Below are 25,093 nucleotides of genomic sequence, written 5' to 3' on the forward strand. Positions count from 1 at the left end.
GACCATTGCCCTCGGTTTTTTTTGTAAGTTTTATGGTTATATTTGGTGGTGTGGTTGTGTTTGGTCACCGAGAAAGTGTGGGAAAGTTGAAAAAAAATAAAGTTTTCGTTTTTTTTTTTACAATGAAACAGAGTAGACTAAAAATTATGGAGAAAGTTTTCATTTTTTTTTTTTTTTGTAGTTTGGCTTGTTGTGATTCTGTTTGGTTGCCAAGAAAGTATGAGAAAGTTGAAAAAAAATAAAGTTTTCATTTTTTTTTTACAATGAAACCGAGTAGACTAAAAATTATGGAGAAAGTTTTCATTTTTTTGTGGTTCAACTTGTTGTGATTCTGTTTGGTTGCCAAGAAAGTGTGGGAAAATTGAGAATTTTGTTTCCATTTTTTTTTTCCGCCAGCTCGGACACAATATTTGATCCAATTTTTTTTTTTTTTATATATAAAAAAACTATTTGGTAATCTGATAATGATTTGCAGGGAAAGGTTGCGTTTTTCAGCCTGGCTCAAAAATCGTGGATTTAGGGTTTGTGAAATTTAAATTAAATGGCACAAAAGCAAAGAGACCCCTAGAACAACTCCAGAAAGCACAGAGAGCAAAAAAACAAAAGCATTTTTTTTTTCGTTGGGGGTTTTGCAAGAAGAGAAACAAAGCAATTCTTCTATCTACCTACTTCACCTTGTCTAAGAATCCTTTTTCGGCATCATCTTTTGGTGTATGTTTTGGTTGTGCAATTCTGTTCTTGTTACATTGGTTGTTATGGTTGTTTGGTTTATACTCTTTCTTCTCAAGTCCTAGTTGCACAATTTGTGGGAGGATTCAGGGAGCACATTAGAGGTTTGTTTGGATCTTGAAAAGTATGAGGGGAAATAAAGGCGTTGAAAACATCTTGAGGAATGAATCATTCTCAATTAGTGTTTGGTATTTTTTTTTTTCTTCCTGTCATCCTTTAACATCCAAGAAGATCTTTGTAAACCAAAACTTTCTCATTTTCTCTCCTGCTTGGAGATGTGAATAATTCAGTAATTGTAACTTGAGTTAGGTGCATCAAACAATCTTCAAAAGAAACATCACAATTTTGTTGTGGAATTGGAGTAAAAGTAGCTCGTTGTTATAGCTCTGTATTCCCTTATTTTTGCTTTGTTTCTCTTTTGTGAAAGAGAGGTGAGGAGAAATTTCTTCATGGATATACTCTCTTTTTATTTGTTAAAATTAAAAATATATTTTTACTAATCAATTAAATGAAAATTTTAATTTGATAAGTGTACATTGATTAATTTTAAAATCTATTTAATATTAAAATTATGATATATTTTTACTAATCAATTAAATGAAAATTGTAATTTTAATTATAAAATAATTATAATTAATTTGTTATTTAAGGTGTTTTTTTAATATTGTACTTATATCCTAACTTTTGATATATATTTTTTTAGTACATATCATATATCATAGGGCAACTTTTTCCTAGTGGAGATGGGAATGCATGTTGAACCTTTTGTTGGGGGTTCAAATCCCTCAACAACAGCGAAAAAAGTTCAATTTTGAACGTTAACCACCGATATAAAATATATAAAAAGTATAAATGTACTCAATATATTATAAAATAAATGATGATAAATGTATAAATTTTTATATATGAATAAAATTATGATATATTTTTACTAATCAATTAAACGAAAAATTTAATTTCAATTATAAAATAGTTATAACTAATTTGTTATTTAAAGTGTTTTTTTTAATATTGTATTTATATCATAACTTTTGATATATATTTCTTTAGTGCATATCATATATCATAGGGTAAGTTTGCCTTAGTGGAGCTAGGGATGCATGTTGAACCTTTTGTTGGGGGTTCAAATCCTCTCAACAATAGCAAAAAAAACTCAATTTTGATTTAAAATCTATTTAATATTAAAATTATGATATATTTTTACTAATCAATTAAATGAAAATTTTAATTATAAAATAGTTATAATTAATTTGTTATTTAAAGTGCTTTTTTAATATTGTGTTTATATTCTAACTTTAAATATATATTTTTTAGTGCATATCATATATCATAGGACGAGTTTGCCCTAGTGGAGTTGGGATGCATGCCTAACCTTTTGTTAGGGGTTCAAATCCCCTCAACAACACCAAAAAAGCTCAATTTTGAGTGTTAACCACCGATATAAAATATAAATTTGATATTATTTATAATAAAAAATATAAATTTGATAAGTGTACATTGATTAATTTTAAAATCTATTTAATATTAAATTTATGATATATTTTTACTAATCAATTAAATGAAAATTTTAATTTTAATTATAAAATAGTTATAATTAATTTGTTATTTAAGGTGTTTTTTTTAATATTGTACTTATATCCTAACTTTTGATATATATTTCTTTAGTACATATCATATATCATAGGGCAACTTTGTCCTAGTGGAGATGAGGATGCATGTTGAACCTTTTGTTAGGGGTTCAAATCCCCTCAACAACAAAAAAAAAAGCTCAATTTTGAGCCACTTATAATATAAAATATAAATTTGATAAGTGTACATTGATTAATTTTAAAATCTATTTAATATTAAAATTATAATATATTATAAAATAAATGATGATAAATGGATAAATTTTTAATATATTAATAATATTAAAAACACTATGGATAAAATTATGATATAATTTTACTAATCAATTAAATGAAAATTTTAATTTCAATTATAAAATAGTTATAATTAATTTGTTATTTCAAGTATTTTTTTTAATATTGTATTTATATCCTAACTTTTGATATATATTTCTTTAGTGCATATCATATATCATAGGGCAAGTTTGCCTTAGTGGAGGTAGGGATGCATGTTGAAATACTATCTTTTTTTTAGCATGGATATACTATCTTTTTATTTGTTAAAATTAAATAATTTATTTTGTATAAAATGAATACATTAACTTTAATATGATACATTAAAATAAATTTAATTTGATTCAGACTTACATATATTTTATTTGATTCTTTTTAGGTACATGAATGGATAGTTTGCTTACAATTGTGTGTTACAAGGATGGTGAAATAATTGATGGCCCAAATGGGGTGTGTTACAATTGTCCTCCTAAAAAAGGTGTTTTAGTGAACAATTTGATCAAATATGATGAGTTGGAGGATAAGTTGTGTCATGTTATGTCAATTGATCGCGCTGATACCATGTTATCCATGATATTTCGGTATCCAATTCTTATGTCGATTGGAAATGGGAACATTAACTATATACAATTACCAATTAAAGATGATGATGATGTAAGGTTAATGTTTCATGTTGTAGCACAAATCCCACCGTCGAATACTATTGAAATGTATTTGCAGACACGTCCAAGGGATCATTCAAATGAGTTAAGTCCATCATTTGATCAAGAAATTATGGGTCATGATGTGGAAATGCCTGCAAAGGGGAATTCGGCCGTGCAGATTGATGAAATGGATGAGAATTTAGCACACAATGACGAAATGGGGGGGAATTTGGCAGTAGTAACTCAGTCAGTCATGGGAGCGACAAACAATTATGTTGACATCCCATTTACAAATGAAAATGATGATGTGGAATTTTATGATGAGGACGAAATTAATGAGATGCATTATGATGATGAACCTCCAACAAATAAGGTTTCTTCAGATGATGGTGAGCATATTATGCCTTCCCCAATGTTCAAACAATTGAATTGGGATGCAATAAATAGCATGACTGCTGAGCCTTTCACACCACGTACCGGATTGTGGAATGAATCCAATGAGTTGTTTAAAGGATTGAGATTTGAGAGTAAAGAAGACTTGCAATATGCTGTAAAACGTTATGCAATATGTCGGAATCAACATTTGGTGGTTTGTGAATCAGAACCACAATTGTGGGCAGTGAGATGTAAGAAGTGGCAGGAAGGATGTAATTGGAGGCTTCGTGCATGTCGTCGTAAAAGCCATGGAATGTTTGAGATAACCAAGTACGCAGGTCCTCATACTTGTGTTTACCCTAAATTATCACAAGACCACTCTCAATTGGACTCTACATTGATTGCAAGAGAGATCCAAAATGTAGTTCAGAGGGATCACACTACCTCTATTGCTACATTACACCAGATAGTGAATGATAAATTTGGATATGATGTCCATTATAGGAGAATTTGGGAAGCTAAGAGAAAAGCAATGCTTAGAGTTTTTGGTGATTGGGATGAATCTTATCAAGCATTGCCGAAGTGGATGAACATCCTTCAGCTAACTAATCCTGGAACAAAGGTTGTTTGGAAGACAATACCTTTAGGAGGGATTTCTGGGAACGTGCGGTTTATGCGTGTTTTTTGGGCATTTGGGGCAAGTGTTGAAGGGTTCAAGCATTGCAGACCAATTATACAAATTGATGGTACATTCCTATATGGAAAATACATGGGGAAGCTTTTAATTGCTACTTCAATTGATGGAAATGGTCATGTATTCCCCCTTGCGTTTGCAACTGTTGAGGAAGAATCACAGGATAGTTGGTCTTGGTTTCTTATTGCATTGAGGCATCACGTCACTCAAAGAGAAGGAATATGCTTAATTTCATATTGCCATGCAGGAATAAATGCTGTTGTTAGAAATCCATTAGTTGGATGGAGCCCCCCTCATGCGCAACATCGATACTGTCTTAGGCATGTAGTGAGCAATTTTAATGACAAATTTAAGAATAAGGTCTTAAAAGAGTTGGCGTATAGAGCTGGATGTCAACATCAACCGCGGAAGTATGAGAGATACATGGAGGAGTTAAAACGATTGGATGAAAAAAGTGTGGCTTGGTTTTCAAAGTTAGACACTCAAAAGTGGACTCAACATATGATCTAGGATATCGTATGGGTGGATGACCACAAATATTGCTGAGTGCATTAATGGGGTGCTTAAGGGAGCGCGAATGTTACCTATCACTGCACTTGTTCAATTAACTTTTTATCGATGTGTGTCATACTTTGAGACTCGTAGAGCAGAGATACGTGCTAGAATGGCAGTTGGAGATGTGTACACTGCATATGCAATTGAAAATTTAGAAGAGCCGAGGCCAAAGCTAGTGGACACACTGTCACCATTTTCCATCGAATTCATGAAACATTTGAAGTAATTACAGCTCTCCATGGGTTTCATATGGATAAAGGACGTAACAAACAGTGGTTAAGCTTAATGAAGGTACATGTAGTTGTAATAAGTGGCAATCATTTGGCATTCCATGCTCACATGTGCTAGCTGTTTCTGCTCATATGAGGATTGATAGTTGGCAATTAGTTGAAAAATACTATAGGCTGGATGCCTATGCCAGTTGTTGCGCTCCTGAATTTCATCCCATTCCTCATGAATCTTATTGGCCGTATCCTGATTTTCCTATTCTCCACCCTGACCCAACTTCAATGAGGGATAAGGGGCGTCCTAGATCATCAAGGATAAGGAATGAAATGGATTTGAAGGAACCAAGCGTTAGGATTCGATGTGGTTTATGTAAAATAGCGGGCCATAATCGTCGCAATTGTCCCACAAAAGATGGAGGGCAATCCTCCAACCCCCTTCCTCATGACAATTAAAGTATGAAAGATTATCCATTTTGATAATATGATATTTTTATGTAATGTCTGTAAATTTGTAATCATACTAATGATAACAAGAATTAATGGTTATTTGGTATATGTAGGTATCACCGCACGATGGAGCCGGGACCTTTGGATCCGACAGTTCTACATGGACAGGCCAGACACAGGTCATCTGTAGCATGGACAGGTGTAGACACTAAGGAGCTTCATTGTAGACGGCGTGAGGCGATCTTCCATCGCACCAGTGTCCTCGATGAGCGTATTATTCCGTTGTTGCAGCGGGCAGGCTTCTATGGTGTTGCACGCTTAGGATTCATTTCCTTGGATTGGCATCTTATTACTGCATTTGTTGAGAGATGGCGACCTGAGACTCATACCTTCCACTTACCTCAGGGGGAGTGCACGATTACACTACAGGATATTGCCATGTTGATTGGACTACCAGTAGATGGAGATGCAGTTACTGGTAGCACATGTTTAGATTGGAGGCGTGTATGTTATTCTCTATTAGGACTCACTCCTGGAGATACAGACATAGATGGCCAGCGCCTTCATCTTACATGGTTGAGTCAGAGCTTCCCTACTTTGGCACCAGATGCTGATGAGGAGTCTATTCAGCGTTATACTAGGGCTTATATCTTACAGCTCATTGGAGGTTTTCTATTTTCAGGAAAGTCTAGCGATAAGGTGCATCTTATGTTTTTACCCCTTCTAGAGGATTTTGAGGTTGCTGGTAGGTATAGTTGGGGTAGTGCATGTTTAGCCTGGCTTTATCGACAGTTGTGTCGAGCCTCTCATATTGATACACATGATATATCTGGCCCACTGATTTTGCTCCAGTTATGGGTATGGGAGAGGTTCCCATTTATTGCACCTCATCGTTTACGTGTAGCTCCACATGATGACCAGCTGCCTCCACCTCCATTGGCCATTCGGTATATATTATAAAATTATGACAAATTTTACTATTATGAGGATACATGCATAAACTTAAATTCTAACATTTTTTATTTATTTAACTATGCTTTGTTATTTTAATTTTATAGGTGGAGAGATGAGTTTCGGACTACTTCCATTAGCATGCACGTCTTAGCTCAGTATAGGCACCATCTTGATCGACTTACAGCAGATCAGGTGATAAAAGTGTGATTCATTTCTTATACTTGTTTCTCTAAACAAATTTTATACCACTGATTATATCTAACGTTTCTTGGGTACAGATTATATGGCAGCCTTATGTTGATGACATGAATGTTGGTCTTCCTGATTATTGTACTGCTGGGAAAGATATATGGTGCACTATCTCACCTTTGATATGTTTCCACATAATTGAATGGCATAGACCTGATCGAGTATTGCGGCAGTTTGGTTTTCGTCAAGGGATTCCTCAACCATGTGATAATGAGTCAATCTTACACAAGTGTGATTTGAGAGGTAGACATGATGTTGATTGGATACTCACATGGAGACTACATTCGACGTTGGAGCTCTAGGCGTGAGCATATTGCTAGAGGCGAGATGGCTATAGGTTCATTAGGGTATCATGATCCATACATGGTGTGGTATCGCTCCATTACTATTCGGTTTCTTACTCGGACTGGGTCCTTCCACGAGCTATTGGTAATTTTTATGTTTTATCTTTTTATTAAAGTTTATTTTATTTTTATAAGAATTTAATTTAACTCTTATTTGATTTACAGACTACCAGCATACACCAGATATATGATATTGCACCTCCAGATGATTTTCGCATTCGCAGGCTATGTACTACTGTATTAGAGGCCATACATGAGATGGATCGCTTAGATGCTCCATTTAGTGTTGATGCTACTACACAGCTCCAGCCTCCATCAGGAGATGTACGACCTACACGACGAGGGCCTCATACGAGAAAGATTAGGCATACACCAGTTGTTCCCCGAGTGCGACCATCGACTGACATTAGTCCACCTCATCAGCAGCCGACATCATCCATTACTCGATCAGGAGGTGTACGGACTAGAGGGGGAGGGCCTCATACGAGGAGTAGTCCACCACCTCATCAGCAGTCGATATCATCCATCACTCGATCAGGAGGTGTACGGACTAGGGGAGGAGGGCCTCATACGAGGAGTAGTCCACCACCTCATCAGCAGCCGATATCACCCATTACTCGATCAGGAGGTGTACGGACTAGAGGGCGAGGGGCTCATACGAGAGGGACTAGCCATACATCTGTTCTTAAGATGCACCATCGACTGACATTAGCCTGCCACCTGTTCAGGAGACTCCTATTACACCTATGGAGGTGCCATCCACTCCACCTGTAGTACCACTTGTTGCATCATCACCACCATCGATAGAGGCTTCTTTGGTTCATGAGGAGTTAGTTCATATAGCAAATGATGATCAACAAGGACAAGAGACTAATCGTGGTCGAGGACATGGTCGAGGACGTGGTAGGAGACGTGGTCGTGGAGCTCATGGAGGGTTACATGTTAGCCCCATAGAGCCACTAGTGGAGCATGCACATCATAGACGTCCATTACGGAAGAGGAAGGCTCCTTCGTGCGGTACACATTGAGGATGTTACTACATATGACTTATATTTTGGATACTATTAGTATTTTGCATATGATTATTTTGGACAGATACTCAAGATGTATGTTTTTACTTGTTATATTTTGGATTAACTAACTTTTTATTAACGTAAGTTCTATAGTATTCTATCTATTTTGGACTTATTTTACACAAAATAGTATTGTTACTATTTTGGAAAGGTGTTGTTATTCTCTATTGGTTTACTTGTTTTCATTAGTTTTGGATTGAATGTGAAAATACTGATTATAATGTATACAGGTGATAAACTTTGCACATTTGGTTGTACAGTAGGTAATACTAATTAAGAGATAGAATTTTTTTTTTTCTTTTGTGGAAGGTGTCTCTTCAAGAGACACCTTCAGTATAAATTCGAAATTTTCTACTATGTATGGAAATTGTGGAAAGTGTCTCTTCAAGAGACACTTTCAGTATAAAGCGAAATTTTTTAACAAATAATGAAAATTGTGGAAAGTGTCTCTTGAAGAGACACCTTTAGTATAATTTTATTTTTTGGGAATTGTAGAATGTCCCTTTTCAAAATTCGAAATTTTCACTGAAAAATTGTTGAAAGTGTCTCTTGAAGAGACACTTTCAGTATAAACCCAATTTTTTAAAAATGATGAAAGGTGTCCGAGTATAATTTCAGTTTTTTGTGATTATGGAAGGTGTCTCTTCAAGAGACACCTTCAGTATAAATTCAAAATTTTCCACTGTTTGAATGAAAATTGTGGAAAGTGTATTTTGAACAAGCACTTTCAGTATAAACTCAATATTTTTAAAATTGCGGAAGGTATCAAGAGACACATTTCACAATTCCCAAAAAATGGAATTATATTGAAGGTGTCTCTTGAAGAGACACCTTCTATTATTTAAAAAAAATTGGGTTTATACTGAAAGTGTCTCTTGAAGAGACACTTTCCACAATTTTCATACATTAAAGAGAGACATCTTTAGCTTTAAAATCATTTCCACAAATAAAATACATATTGGATTTTGTGGAATTGTGTAAAGTGTCTTTCCAAGAGACATATTTAGTATAAATCTAATTTTTTGGAATTCTAAAAGGTGTCTCTTCAAGAGACACCTTTGGTATAAATTAAAATTTTTAGGAATTGTAGAAGGTGTCTCTTCAAGAGACATCTTTAGCTTTAAAATCAAATTTATAAGACATTCAAAATTTTCAAATTGTGGAAAGTGTCTCTTCAAGAGACACCTTTAATGAATATTGGATTTTTTGCCACGTGGAAAGTGTCTCTTCAAGAGACACCTTTAATGCATATTGGATTTTTTGCCACGTCGAAAGTGTTTTTTCAAGAGACACCTTTAATATAAATCAAAATTTCTGGAATTGTAGAAGGTGTCTCTTCAAGAGACACCTTTAGCTTAAATTCAATTCTTTCATGATTTTGAAAATTGTGGAAGGTGTCTCTTCAAAAGACACCTTCCACGTGGCCAAAACTGCCGTAAATCTGTCAATATTTTCAAAACTACCATTTTTTAATTATAATTTTTTAAAATTGCCGCAAAAGTTAAAAAAGCCCGTAATATTATCACCCCCGATAATCTCTCCCCTTTGATGACATTCTAATGGTTGGTAATTGATGTTAAGGTCGTGACTAATATTGCTATAATCATTGCTTTCGACATTTTAATGGCACAAACCATTGGCTACAATATTGTTATGTCCTAAATAATTATGAAGAATTTGTTTCATAATAAGAAAATGTTTTTAGTTTAAAAAGTATTTTTTTTTAAATATTTCAATAAAATTTAGAAAACACTTTTTAAATTTAAAAAATTATTTTTATAGTATATTTTTTGGAAACACTTTATAAATGATTATCCGAATGGCATAATAAAAAATTATTTTTAAATTATTAAAAAGAACACTGGAAATATTTTTTAAAAACAGGTTATGGAATATTTTCTTTCTTCTTATATATTATATAAATCCAAATCCAAGGAAGAAAACGGTGGAGGAAGATATCATTGGTAAAAGGCGAAGATACCCGCTACAGCCATGGCTGGTGTAGGAATGGCTTCACTGAGTGTGAGAGCTTCATGGGATACACTGCCAAGACTTCCTTACAATCCCCACAACAGAAGAAAACCCAAAACCCTCATTTCTCCTAAACCCCCCTTAAACCCATCCCCTGTCACTCTAGTTGCCTCACCCACTGGTACGGTTGTCCCTGTTGCGGAGCTCCTTAGACGCGACATTCAGAACTCCAGTCAAGGTACTACTTGTCTTTTTTCTTTGACCTGTTGTCTGATGTTTTCTGGGTTTTGTTTGGTTGTTGGGAAAATAGGGTAGAAGAAGAAAAATTGGAGGTTTGAGGAATGGGCTGTATTTAGTTTGGTTTGTTTGAAGTGGTGTTTTCTTTTGTGTTTTTTGGAAGTTGGGATGATGCAATGGCCGTGGATTGTGAAATTGTCTCAATGAATTTCTCTCACAAACGGATGTTTTTGTGGGTTCTTTTTTTCCTTTTCCAATTTTGTATTGTGGTGTTGCTTGAAAGGGGATAAATCCATTGAGTAATGAAACGGTTTTCTGAAAAATAGAAATGTTCAACTTGACTGTGGTGTTTGGTATGAGTCGAACTGGTTTGTGTTTTGAAGATAAAAAAGATGAATAGGGTTTGGAAATTGTTATGGATCAAGTCTTTTAAAAATTGATCACTTTTCAGTATTAAAATATAAGTAGTTTAATAAGCTAGAAAAAATTTTGAAGACACCTACATTGTTTTCATTTCTGCTTGAATGCTGATTTTTGGATTTATTTCAATTATTAAATAGGATTGTAATGAGTGGGATTGTGTATATATTTTACGCCTGATGGTTTTAAAAAATGTTTGCACATACCATATGAGACACTTTATAATGGTCAGAAACTTCTCCCATATCTTCAAAAAGACTTGTTAAAATCTGATGTAGGAGGGGATTCTTAGTAAAAACGGGGATTCACGATGGACCTAGGAAGATGCAAGACTCTATACCAATAATCTATATTGGCCATGGTTGAGTTATATATGCATGCATAAGGAACCAACAAAAATTTTTTTGTTTGCCTTTGCCTAACCTTGGTAAAGGAAGAATCCACACTTCTATTAGTAATAAGGAATATAGGTAAAAAAAAATGAAAAATAAAAAATAAAAAACTATTTGCAACCTTTGATTATTTCTAAAATTAGATACCATGTCACTAATGGAAACTCAAATTTTCTGATTTTTATTTATTCTGATACGCTAACTAGTTTGACAAAATAGAATAATAGAACTTAAGGTTCTACTTGATTGAATTTGGATTCAAAAGAAAGAAAGTGTATCAGATGAGTCATGTTTTATAAGGGTCAGAAAGTTCTCCCCAAGTGATATGTGATATCACATTCAATGAGTGGCCATACTTGGCAGATTTTTGGCTAGGGATTGACTCTATATTATTTGTAATGATCTTTATAGATATTGTCTACTTTGAGCTCATTTGCTCTATTGGTTTTCAAATGTAGACACAAAATCCTTAGCACAGTCCACAATGTTTAAGTCTCATGACTTTAAAATGGGCGGCAAAACTTCACACATTTCTAGTTGGGGATTGATTATGATATCATCCATTGGCCAATAGACCAATTGGTCTTTATGACTTTAAATGCAGACAAACGTCATCAATCTAGCCCATGGGATCAATGGCTAGTCAAACTCCATATATTTCCAGCTGGGGTGACTTTGATACCATAATGACCCTTATGGACATTTTCCACTTTGGCCATTGACTCTCTCAACTTTAAAATTTATCTCACATAATAGATGAGTTGTTCCCTATAAGGGTTAAGAATTTTTTCTCCTCAATAATGTGGGATATTGGTCTATATTATTCACTTTGGGGCTATTGGCTCTCACAACTTTGTAATGTATTTACACATACTAGATGAGTCATCCCCTTACAAGGGTAAAAAACTTCTTCACTAAGCTACGTGAGATAATAGCATGTAATAACAATTAATGTAGATGTTTTTTGAGGTCCATAACTCTCACAACTTTGGAATGTATCTATGCATACTAGATGGGTTATCTTTTATAAAGAACTTCTTTCCCTAAGTAACATTGGATATCACTAAAAAGAAAATTGTACAACCTAGTAGCATGGTCCTTACCTTGTTTGTGCTTGATTGTGCTTCAAGCCCTGCCATCATTGGTTGGAATTTGAAAGAAGTGTTACATGGCATTACCTGGGGGAGAAGTTTCTAATCCTTATAGGGGGTGATTCATTTGGTACGTGTAGATGCATTTTAGAGTCATGTGGACCGGCGATCCCTAAGTAGATATTTACATAGGTCATTATAAATTATATTAAAGCTAATGCTTAGTTAAAATATGTGGAATTTAACGAATAAATATAATATTTTTAAGGTTGAGGAGCTGAACATGTGCTCCTTCATTGTGTTGAAATGAGGATTTTGGTAGTGACCCGTGACTCACCTCTTCTTTACCGTTCAGTTCTTCCATAAGATGCTCTGAGGCTATGGCTTCAAGCCCACAAACCTTGTGGTTGGAGTTTGAATTGGCTTTCTTCACTGGTAGTTGATCTTTGATAACATCTTGATTCTTGATCTCCCATTCATGGTTACTGTAATGCCGAGATTTGAGAATTCCTCTACCTCTTCTGCTTTCCATTTGGGGACTGGAAATTTTAGCAAAGCACTAAATGGTGTCATTTTTGTTAGTGCTTTATTCTTATTTTATAACCATCTATCCATATTTAATGAATTGAAATCATGTTCAATTGGGAATTTAGGAAAAAAGGTTTTGATAATTATATTTAAATTTAAATTATATAAATATATAACATATAATTCAATATAATAAAATCAAATAGTAATATTTTTAACGTATATTTAATGTATTTATATATTTATTGTTAGAATATTCTATAATTTTTATTATATTTTAATTAATCATTAAAATTACGTAATAATAGAATTTAATATAGTTACATGTAAATAAACAACTTCCAAAACACTTAGATAAATGCTTAGTAAATATTATCTGAATTAATTATGATATATTAAATATAAGTATCATCTTACTTGAATTGTATTACTATTATCAAATTATTCAATCTTAAGTATGTTTATTTCTTTATACATCCTAATCAACTAATTTGTATCATAATTAAGCTTATAGTATTTCAAATAGGGAAAAATAACATATATTACATTTAATCAATAAATTTTTTAATTCTTAATATTATCATAAGCCAATACAATTGGTCCTTTAATCACTATTTAAACAATATTACATATAATAGAAGTTTATTTTATTATTATTTTTTTGGTCTATCTAATTGTATTTATTTTTCTTATTATTTTCATGACTGTTTTAGAATTTTTTCATCTTTTAAACTAGTACATTTGTGTATTTCCTGATACTAATTTGAGATGTTGAGACCAATGTGCCTTGGAAGCTCCTGATTCAATGATCAATACTACGATATGGAACCATAATTATTGTTTTGGCATCTTTGTGTACTATTGTGCGCTTTTTTAAAAATAGGAATTTAGTAATATTCTTGTTTTCCTATAAAATAAAAAAAAATAAAAAAAAGTGTGAACTTCCATCCATAGGCTATGATGAGAACACCTTGTTTGTATGGGAGGTGAAGAGGTTTTTGACCATTATAAAAGGCAATCTAGGTATGTGTAGTTTCATTTTAAAGCTATGAAGGCTTATAGGCCCAAAGTAGACCAAATCTACTCAGATCATCACAAGGATCGTTCTTGAAAATGTGAAAGACAATAATTTGATTGTGTGATCCAGTTTGATTGAAAATGGACTATCAAATGCAGTTTTTGCATCCTTTTCATTATTTCCATTCTTTGAAAAAAATAAAAAAAGCAGTTTTCATTCATGAATGAGCTTGTTCTCCAAAACTCTGGCTTTTCCATTTCTGAAATTCCATAAAATGTATTTCCAAGAGTACAAACATGTCCTGAAACTTGGGACCAACTTGCACTTAGATTTACTACTATTTGCAGCTAGAAAAACAAAATCCTCCTCTAAACCAAGTCCAATTTAACCATCTGGCTTGGCTTGTTTTAAAGTTTGTATTTTTGTATGTGGGAACAAAAGCAAAATAAGATTCCAAATGTTATCAGAAAGCTAGTTATTTTCCTTTATTTTCTTACAAATGGAATTATGGAGGTTATTGTAATGGCTTATTTTTTATGTTTTAATTTGTATGGGAAATAGTTAAATCGGATAAATCATATATGGGTTATGATATATGGTTGCCAAGTCCACCAAAAGTGAAGAAGCCTCGTTCAGTATACAATGCAGCATCATTGGCATATATTGGAGATTGCATATTTGAGGTGAGCATTGAATTTTACTTAAAACTATTGCTACTTTTATCACTGTTTAAAATTAATCCATTGGACTACTTTGTGCCGAAATTACCTTCCAAGTTCCATAAAACTTGTATTGCATGTGTAGTTATGAGGAAGCTGTGTTTCTATGAACTTTACAAACTCGGGATTTTGTTTAATATCTGATACAGTAAAGATTTCTCATAGAAGAGTATAAATAATAAATACTGCATAACTTCTTGGGGTTGATGGGTGTACAAGCTGCACTAAGAAATGCAATCTTGTGATTATCATATTCTCAGTACCTTAGAAAATCTAAAGCCCATAATGACTGTTCCAACATGAATGGAGATTGAAAATGCTCTATGCATTCACATCCAGTTGGTAAAGAGCAAGTTCCCGATCATAATTGAACCATTTGCATCCCCCAGTCAAAACCCATGACTTCGTATAGAGGAGGAGCATATTTAGGACATAGAGATCCCTTTTATTCAACTCAAAGAGGTCTTACTTAGATCCTTGTTTATTTGCATATATATATATATATATATATATATATATATATATATATATTTTCTGATTAGTTTGTTTATTTGCATACCTTGTACTTAAGGATTTTGTAGGAGTGTCTCCTTGGGGTGCAGTGGGTGCTGCCTTCTTCAGTTAGGGCAACACTTTTAGACTAGGATGGATCCTCTGTGGGAAAGAAGAGAAGGGAAGTGTGGAGAGCAGATCCCTTATCTATTTTTTGGACGGTTTGGAAGGCAAGGAATGTGTTTGAAGATGATGCGCTTTCCATCCAAAGACTTAAAAGTTCTTTTGTTTGTTTTCTTTGGTTGTAGACAAAGTTGTTCATAAAAGATGGTCTTTTGATGTTAATTGGTTTCATTGATCAATTGGGCTCTCGTTGAGGGTGGGGATATTTTTTGTACCTCCTTTTTGACAGCTGTTTTTTTTCCAGCTGGGTTGGGGTGGGTGTATCTATCTTGTATGCTTATCAAAAAAAAAAAAAAAAGGATTTTGTAGGAGTGTCATCTGTTAATTATTCAGGTGCTGTATATTGTGGTCTAGAGCATTATTGGCCTTCTGCCTTAGCACGCTTCATGCATTCTTTGGCATTAGCCTTCTTCTGTTAAAACAAAATTATTAGTTGTAAAAAAATCTCGATATGCAAGATAGGGGAATTTCCCAAGGTAAGAAATCTTTTGGTGTTGTCTCATTAGGGATTGACATCTTGCTCATGTTGATCCCCATAAAGGACATAAAGTTCCCACATGACTTTGTGGCTGGGGAGAATGTGTCAATGGAAGGAAAAAAATTGGATTTTCAAAAGGTAGTACACATGAAGTAAGATTAAGAATTACTTCCTATTCAACTAGAGTTTAGTAATGTTGGAGAATGATATATATTGTGGGTACAAATTCTAACAGATTAAGATTTTAGGAAAATTGATAATTCAATAGGGTATCAAGGCCTCTCCTTAGCAAGAGATCATGTGTTCAAACCGTACTGTGTGTTTATTTCTCTAATTTATTAAACCCACATCTATGCCCAAAGGATGCTGTCTTGTTTGTCTCTCCATGTGTGGATATCTAGTCCAACATGGTATTCGAGCTATGTTGAAGTATCAAAGCTCTAATTAAATGGATGATATGTTGTCAATACAGAGATTGAAATACTCTTTTATTCTTTCTTTTTGGTCTGAGACTAAGTTGTTCATAGTTGATTGCCCTCTAACTATAGCTAATTTTATCGATTGGTTGGGCTCTAAATAGGGTTGTCTTTTGGGCCATCTATGTTTGTTTAGGCCTTTTTGGAGGTGGGTGTATAGGTATTGTATACCTTGAGTCGTCTTTTTGGTGTCTCTTTTATATATGAAATTTATTTACCTATCAAAAAAAAGAAAAGCTCTAATTAAATGGAGGTCTCAGGTTCAAGTTCAATTTATTTATCTACTTGTTGTGATCACTATCTCTGATTAATTAGAGGATTTAGGTTCATATCCTCCTCCCATCAATTTAATTATTGGGATCACAAAAAGTGTGATTTGTTTGTTGCCATTGTGATCTGCCTCCCACAGCAGGTACAGGGCCTCACATGAGGGGGGTTTTAGAGCATGATATACACTATGAGCCCAAATTTTAACAGTTTAAACCTTTAGGAAAATTAGTAGTTCAACAAGTAAAATATAGATGCATTGTTGGGTGAAATTATAATGGATGAAAAATTGTTGCAGGAATTTATAGTGATGCCATAGAAAGGGCAGTGTTCCTACCATGGGGCATATGGCTCTGAAGGCCTAGAAATCTCTAGTTATTGGAAAAACCATCTTATATTTGAGATGGATACAATAAAAATTGTAGAATATAACAATGTAAATTACCAAAACTTAAAAGCAGATTATACTGGTTACGAGGTGCTAATAGATGTGTGAATAAAACAGGAAGGTGATTACATGGAGTTGTCCAATAAAATGGGCAATTACATTTTCATAAAAATAATTGGTATTTATAAAATAATGGTGACTGAAAAGTAAGACACTGAGATCTGTACTGATCACTTTAAGGGTAAAAATATATAAACTTACAGGTTGAAGGATCTCACTAGTCTCTGCCTATGAATGCCCTCTTTAGAGAACAAATTCTCCTCCTTTCTCTCTTATCATTTTCTCAGGAAGCAAGTACATTTATATAAAATATAAATATACTTGCTAAAGTGTTGCTGTGTTGCTCTTTTCCTGAAGTTCTGTATTCCTACTCATCTCACACCTGTTGTTTCTTAAAACTTGCAGCTATATGCTCGCAGACACTTTTTGTTTCCTCCACTGAATATGGAAGAATACAATGACCGTGTGATGGCAGTAGTTCGTTGTGAAGCACAAGTATGATATATTCTTGCCTTACGTGGATATTGAGTTAATTCACAATATAGTGTTCTATAAGGGTTTTTCTGTCCTATAATTATCTCTGCCTTGATTTTGCTTATTGCTAATGTAATTATAGTTTTTCTTTTGAACTTGAACAATTTAGTAGTAGGAGTTCTTTAGAAATTGGTTGGGGCCCTAAATAGTGGCCTCACTAATGAAGTGTTATAATTTGTGTCTTCTCTAGTGGGTTCTAAAGTTAATTTCTACTTTTCTGTCTCTGTCTCTGTCTCTCTCTCTCTCTCACACACACACACTCTCTCTCTTTCCCTTTACTATATTTGTCTCTCTCTAGTGCCTTATTTTTCGTCTCTTAATATTTATCTTCCCTGTGTAAGCCTATATTTTGATACTCTCCCCTACAAGTTAATGCTCAGTCAGGTGAATTTCCAGCTTATGGCATTAATTTTGTATATGGGTTTATGGTAAGTGTTTTAAAGTTGATTGCTTTTTCTGTCCTAGAGAAATCTTTCACATTTTATAGTTTTTCATATTCTCTATTTTTTCTGATAAAAAAAAAATATTTATATTTTTTTTAAGGACTATCTATTAGTGTTTATGGGAATCCTGTTTCAGTTGCAATTGTCTGGATAACAAGAAGATTATAAATAACTTTCCTCTTCATCATTAGCTATGAAAAAATTTCCAATATTTGTGTTTGCTGCATTTCAGGATGCATTCCTGCAGAAACTTCTTGATGATTATTACTTATCAGAAGAGGAAAGGTTGGTATAAAATTTTATGATTTCTCTACATTTTTTTTCTTTACTGACATGATTAAGGTATAATGAATCTTTAGTTTCAGAAGAATTGAACATGAGCTAACCCTAACGACATTTAAAAAGAAAAAAGAAAAAAGAAAAAAAAAAGGAGAAAAATTACTCTTTTCATATGGTGAAATCAAAGAAAGCAGGGAACCATGGACTTTACTTGGGCTCCGATCCACAGGGAAGCACCATTGTTCTCGTGTCTTCCATTGCTGCATAACATTTTATAATTCTGTGAGCCACTTTCCGCCAAGTTTGTTTTTTATGCTACACCATGAGATTTGTTAAAAATGGTCCAGGATTTAAAATAACCTGTGGAAAGATAGAGATTCTTGGACTTGGGAATGGGCTTAATTTTTATGGCTGCCAATCATGCATGCAGAGCAAACTCCTTCCCATCCACACACTTGGGTCCTTTCTTAAAACTTCCACTGGTCAGGAGTTGGTAATACAGCATTGCCTTGCTACCTTGGATGTTGATTTAAGAGAGGGAGTAAGGGAGGTATTCATGCATAATGACCTTTCATGGTGCCTAATCTATGGTAACTTGTTTCTTTGGCTGGGAAATACTTTAAGCTTGATGTTGTGAAGGAGTTTTCACACAAAACCCATCTGAGAAATCTTTATAGCTGTGGGAAATGAAGATTGATGTTTTTATGATGATAATTGTGTTGTTTAGCTTCTTGACTTCTGTATTACAAACACTTAAAGTCCTCATAACTGAAAGAGCATAATTTGATTCCATCCTTCAAAAATTTATTTCTTTCAGTTGCCTTTAACCCACCTACAATATCTGAAACTATGACAAAGTTTGTGATTTACTTCCTCTGTTACATTAAGAACTTCCATAGGTATTTGGTGGGACTCACAGCTTTATGAAATTATTGGTAAAATTACAGTGGCATTTTCTTCACTTGAAGTTGCTATTCGTTCATGTTATCTGATGAATATCTCCACAGGGATGTTCTCCGATGGGGAAAAAATATTGGTTCAGCTAAAACACGGACAAAAAAACGTGCTGGTGTTGCAGTTTATAACAGAGCATCTTCACTGGAAACACTGGTCAGTGTCCTTGTACCTGTTGGTTTTCTTGGGCTTTTAGTTTACTAGTATACTAGGAAATGCATTTGATTAAACTTGGGTTCATTATTTGTCCACTTTATATAGTTTATTAGCACTGAAATGAGGATAACTACTAAATAGTATTGTCTTCAACAAATCGGCTGTGTTGAGATACATGAGGCATTTGCATGATAACTCATCAAGGTTTCACAGGAAAACTTTGCATATAAAGTTACAGAGTTAGGTATACTATTTTTTGATGTACTGTGACTTGAGCTGTTCGGTGGAACCATTTATTGGTAAGCACTTGCTTAATTGATTTAGTAGCCAAATTTTCACTTGAACATCCTCGGAAGAACTGGTGAGACACTATAAAGAAAAATGTTATTGGACTGGTGTAACTATCCAAGTGATGGTAATATTTTGCAGGTGGGTTATCTTTACCTGACAGATGTGAATCGTTTGGAGGAGGTGATGCGTAAGTTGGGATTCTCAACTGATGCTTCTACCCAGTTGGGCTTGCAGGAAACAGATAGTAAGTTGACCTTAACATATGTTTAGGGTGTACTTTAAGTTTACTGTTTAATTAACATTGAGCATCCTACATATCTGAACTGAACTTGCTGCACCATACCCTTGACGTCCTACCCTTTTTATGCCCATGCATTTATGTAATGAGTTTAGTGAAAACCTGGGCTTCATTTTTTTCATTATAATATGACATTAAGACTTTTAAATTCTATATATGACGTTATAATAAGATGCAAGGCAAGTGATCCATTTTACATAAAAGGCATGCTAGGGTTGATACATCATCGTCTTATTTAAGTAAAAAGAAACTCGTGTTATTAAAATGCATTTGTAGAGCATTGTTTCACTTATTCTATGCCTTTTTGCTAATCCTTTTGGTTCCATTCCTGCATCTGTCAGCTGTAAAATGTGTTCTAAAGCACTGCTGATGATGTATAACCTGATGGTTTCTGGCTTATAAGCTAAAATCAGAATTCTTCTGTGAGAGAATCTTGTGTGCTTTCTTTTTCTTCTTTTATTATAGTCTGACTATTTGATGCAGCACTTGCTATTTTCCCTTTTTATGGTGGTTAATTAGTCCTGTTACTTGGTGCAATGATATCATCTTTTGCTCCATTGCTCAATATGATACTGCAGTCTGATGAACCCAATGACAGCCTCGTCTTTTTTCTTCTTCATCTCCATGGATTACATGTGACAATCTGATTGCTGGATATGGGACAGCAGTCCGGTACAAAATAAAATTTGACGCAAGCTTTTTTTTTTTTTTTTCTTTTCTTTTTGTTCCCTCCCACTAAATGAATTTGAAATTCTGATCGCTTGACATCATACTACAGTGTGATGTAAAATAAACTCATTGAAAACCCCTCCTGGGCAAGCATGCACATGTTTCCTGTTTAACTGGTTTGTGATTGCAACACCTCCATATTAAAGCTCCCTAAATCTTACTGTGACCAGCTTTGGACATAAATGTAGCTCTTGAAAAATTCAGAAGGATCATTTTCTTCATAATCCTCGAGTCCTAAAACCCATATCATTGAATAATCTTTAGACCCTTTCAAGAACAAGAAAAGAAAATCTTAATTTTAAAGTTCTTCACAAAGAAATCAAACAGAGCCTTGTTGGAACTGTCATTCTGCTCTTGTGTTTCAACTTGGCTCTGACAAACCCTAATGTGGAGTTAATCCTATTATGTGCTCTGAAAGACTGAATCGGGTCTCACCTCTTAGTTCTGAGAATGCCAATCATCTGTCTATATTCTGAACCAACTTACGCTCCTATTTTCCACTTTCTTAGCTTTGATTCAATAAATCATTGTCTCCACTATTATCATTCATGCTTTGGCCCAACTTTTTTGGGATCAGCTGCATGGGTCCCATGCTAGCAAATCTGTCCTTTTGAGCCTTTTTCATGTTGTCTTGGAAACTTACCAAAATAGCTCTTAGTACAAAGCATTTTGGGTCACTACATTCACCACCTTCTATCCATGTTGTGCATTGTTTGTAAAGAGATGTATTGACCTGTGGCTATGCAGTAAACTGCTTTAAAATTTAATTTGAAAGTCCAATGGTATATATTCATTATCTCCAATTGTTTCTGCAGCTGGCAGCTAATTCAGAAGAGGCTCATGAAGTTGATACCATCTTCAGGGTGACCACACACACAGTATCTTACCATGTCCTTTTATCCTTCAAAGATGTCCTTATCACCTATAAAAATGAAGGTATCTATCTGCAATTAATGGCAATTTTGCACTGACAAAATTGAAATTTTGGTAAATATTCTGTATCTATGCTTCTGCTTAGAAGCTTTGGGTCTGTTTTAACAGTGAATCTGAAATTGAATAGTGATAGTTGAGGTTCACCAATGTCTTTTTGTAAGAAGTCTTTAGAAACTACAAAAGATTTTTCTCATTTATATCGTGTCTATAAGATTCTTAAAGATTGCGTGGTACAAAAAACAAATTAGGCTCGATAGCTCAAAACAAAATCCCACATGCAGTCAGAAAAAGGTGCAAACATATGAGATGTTCTAATGGATCATGTAGGCCCAACCAGACCAAAAGGTTAGTATATGGCTCTCATTGAGAGTCTTTGTTGAGTATGTAGCATGTATGTCCATAGGATAAGATGGATAAGATCGTAAGAGAACCTTTTCCACTCTTTTCCTGCATGGCTCTAGGATGGTCATTTCCTTTGTTTTTGGCTCCTTTTGGATCTTGAAAATCATGGGGGAGAGAAAAGGTTTAGTCTGGATCTTGGAAATGAGAGGAAGAAAAAAAATGTGGAAGAAACATCAACTTTTACTGTTTGGTTGTCATCGGAAACATGGTGAAATTATTCACTTATCCAAAAAAAAAGAAGAAGGAAACATGGTAAAATTCAAGTAACAAAATTATACATTTTAAAGTTCTTATATAAAAAGGTAATGGGAGTCAGAAAAAAGAGTAAATAAGGAATTTATTAGGATTAAATTTGTATTTTATTTTCTTTCTCTTACTCTTTTGTATTGGGATCAAACAAAGCATTTGGGTTTCAAGTTCAACCTTGTTTCTAAATTATGGAATTTATGTCTTTGCAAGACCTGAAGTTTTTCACTTTTTACATGTCATTTGGCACTTACTCCTAAGTTTCACCACCTTTCTATCATTAGTTTTAGCTGAAATAGCAAGAAGCAAAAATGAAATTGTGAAACTGCACACAATTATTCTCTCAAGTTCATTGCCTTTTGAGCTGATCTCTTCCATGCATGACAAGGATGTTGATAAGGCCAATCCATTTTTCCATTATCAATCACTCATCATAATGCTCTCAGAAAGTGAGGATGTTCAAAGGGATAACTACTGATGATGCTGCAGGAAAGAAATGGAGCTTGTCTTCTTTATAGACAGTGATAAGGAGTAAGGTGAAGTGTCATCCTCATCCTTAATTAAATGGAAGTTAGTGAAATGGCCTACACAATACAAGTGGTTAGCTCATTGATGATGCATTTTTTGGTGTTAATAATTACTGTTTAGGGATCAATATGATGTTTAGGCCTTTGTATGGGATTGATATAGTGAAGGATAGTGCCCTATATATGTATTTTTTTTTAGAGTAGGTTTAAAAGGGTATCTTCCAAACATGATATTGGACCCATTTGGCTTGTGGTCCATGGTTGTGATAGTGAATGGTTTGGGGCTCTTTTGCTCCTTTTAGGGACAGAATCTTTACGTTTTTAGCCCATTGCTCATCTCATTATTCACATCTTGACATGGGTTTAAGCCCATAGAAATGAGTAAGATGGAGAAGAGAGAGAGAGACAGAGAGAGGGACCAATTGTTGGGACATCGACCATTAAGAACATGGGTTGTGCCCCATCTCAACCAACAGTAGAAAGGCAGAGAAAAAGTGAGATGGGGGTGGTAGAAGTTGCATTAATATTTGGTTTAATGGAGCAGTCAAAACTTCTCAAAGAGGTGGTAGTGGGTAGTTGAGCTAACGCTTTATTCTCATTGTCAATTAAGTCATGCCTTAACACATAACGACAATTACTCAGTACAAGTTCAAACATATATTTTAGTACCTTATATCATTACCATATAGAACTCTAAACTAGAAGAAACTAGGGTTCAAAGCTGTTTCCAGCAACATTAAGGTCAAAGTACTTGGCTCTTTTTTTAGATGTTTATCTTGTTTCCTTTGTATATCTTCTCAAAGCAGTGTTCTATAAGAACTAGTCTGAACTTAGGACGCGATTACTGTGTGTTTTGTTGAAAGTATCTGACTTTAGAGACGTGTTAGGCAGGGCTAATTAAATAATAGTAATATGACGCTTGAATTATTCTAAGTTCACAACAGTGGAAGTGTATGTATCATTATGATTACTGATGATCTTGTTTATGCTTCAATGTCGCTATAACAAAAAGTACTTCTGGATTGAAGTAAGAAATCCCATAGTGATTAGTCAAACTAGTACATTTAGGTAAAACCCATGATTTAATTATTAGGACCATGATTTTTTAGACAGTGATATTAGTGAATTGTCAATTTAGTTGGGAGATTGGTGGGATTTCATAGTCTTAAGACATGACAAGCTGACCAGAGCTTTAAATGGTTCAAATCAAAACTTAATTGCTAAGTTGCCATAACCTTGTCATAGACAGCTATAAACCATAACACATGTTAAGGAAGGCTATTATAAAAAATTGTAGGACGATGTTTATTAACCCTAGTTTCATTGGTGAATCTCTTTATGACAGTAGTTTCAAACCATGTGTTATATGTTGGTACAAATTTGTACATTTGTATCGGTGCCTACAGGACCCAAGTTCGAATCCTAGGGAGCCACTCTGGGTCGCTTTGGCACCAGAGCCAAAAATCGGGTGGCTTCGGCACCGATACAAATGTACAAATTTGTACCAACATTATATGGGTTTGAGTATAGGTTTCACGCCGTGGGTATATGTCTAGACATCCTCCTTCACCTCTCCAGAATTCAAATCAAAACAAGCTCTCCTTCTTCCCTTTCATCCTTATTTAAAGAAAAAATCAAATAGGAAAATGCAAAGCAAATAATTATATCTAAAAGGATCCCCACACCACACACACACCCACACCCACACACTTGTCATATTATATCACATCGACACGGGTATGTTGAGTAAAGATAACAGTCCGGCTATCACAGGTTTGAAAAATACTTGGTCTAGTCTTAATCCAACCATAGAAGGGTCCTAGCATGCAAATACAATCCATGCATTGTTGCCTTACTTATGACTCATTAGCTATCTTCTCCCTTCTGTCATGGAACCACATTATTGTAAGGGAAGGAATCTTGGTGATGAAGAGAAAAAACAAGATACAGACTTGAGTTGAGACAATAGAATCATTATCAACTATGAAAACAATCGTTTTGTTTATAATATTCTTGTATGAACCATTTTTTCCTTGTATCAATCACTTTGGTAGGAGACTACGAAAATGTTTGTTTTTTTAACTTTTTACTGAAAGTAATTTGTTTTTAAACTTTAGGTCGTTTGTTTTTCTACTTTTTCACGACTTATTATAAACTTTTTGTTGAATAAAAAAAGTGAAAATATTTAGGTTTTTTTAAATAGAAAAAATAACATGTTGATTTTTCTTTACCTTTTAATGTTTAATAGAAATAAAATATTACAAAAACAAACCGTCTTAATATTTAACATTTTTAAACATTAAAGTTCTATTTAGAATTGAGGAAAAAAAAAACACCGCCTATGAGTTCATTACCGTACACTATTGTTGCGGACATCATCATGTTGTAT

At 34.0% G+C, this 25,093-nt stretch overlaps 1 protein-coding gene across 2 annotated transcripts; it reads left to right on the forward strand.

Annotated features, from left to right (window-relative positions):
- The first annotated feature begins 10,142 nt into the window (after positions 1 to 10,142).
- LOC117921601 (mini-ribonuclease 3-like) lies at positions 10,143 to 21,726 on the forward strand. Of its 2 annotated transcripts, XM_034839539.1 has the most exons (7): positions 10,143 to 10,401; positions 14,411 to 14,532; positions 17,318 to 17,407; positions 18,122 to 18,174; positions 19,176 to 19,278; positions 19,708 to 19,813; positions 21,412 to 21,726. In XM_034839539.1, the coding sequence occupies exons 1-7, from the start codon at positions 10,185 to 10,187 to the stop codon at positions 21,420 to 21,422; spliced, it is 702 nt and encodes a 233-aa protein (XP_034695430.1). In that variant the 5' UTR covers positions 10,143 to 10,184; the 3' UTR covers positions 21,423 to 21,726. The 2 variants fall into 2 exon arrangements, with proteins under 2 accessions (XP_034695430.1, XP_034695431.1); XM_034839540.1 differs by lacking the exons at positions 19,708 to 19,813; positions 21,412 to 21,726 and adding an exon at positions 19,384 to 19,505.
- Positions 21,727 to 25,093: the final 3,367 nt, after the last annotated feature.

Source organism: Vitis riparia, chromosome 9 (genome assembly GCF_004353265.1).
Source record: "Vitis riparia cultivar Riparia Gloire de Montpellier isolate 1030 chromosome 9, EGFV_Vit.rip_1.0, whole genome shotgun sequence".
In the NCBI taxonomy this organism is placed as follows: domain Eukaryota; kingdom Viridiplantae; phylum Streptophyta; class Magnoliopsida; order Vitales; family Vitaceae; genus Vitis; species Vitis riparia.

Coding starts and splice junctions, on each gene's coding strand:
- LOC117921601 (XM_034839539.1), top strand. CDS start 10,185: ATGGCTGGTGTAGGAATGGCTTCACTGAGTGTGAGAGCTTCATGGGAT. Junction 10,402..14,410: donor CATTCAGAACTCCAGTCAAG/GTACTACTTGTC, acceptor TATGGGAAATAG/TTAAATCGGATAAATCATAT. Junction 18,175..19,175: donor TACTTATCAGAAGAGGAAAG/GTTGGTATAAAA, acceptor ATATCTCCACAG/GGATGTTCTCCGATGGGGAA.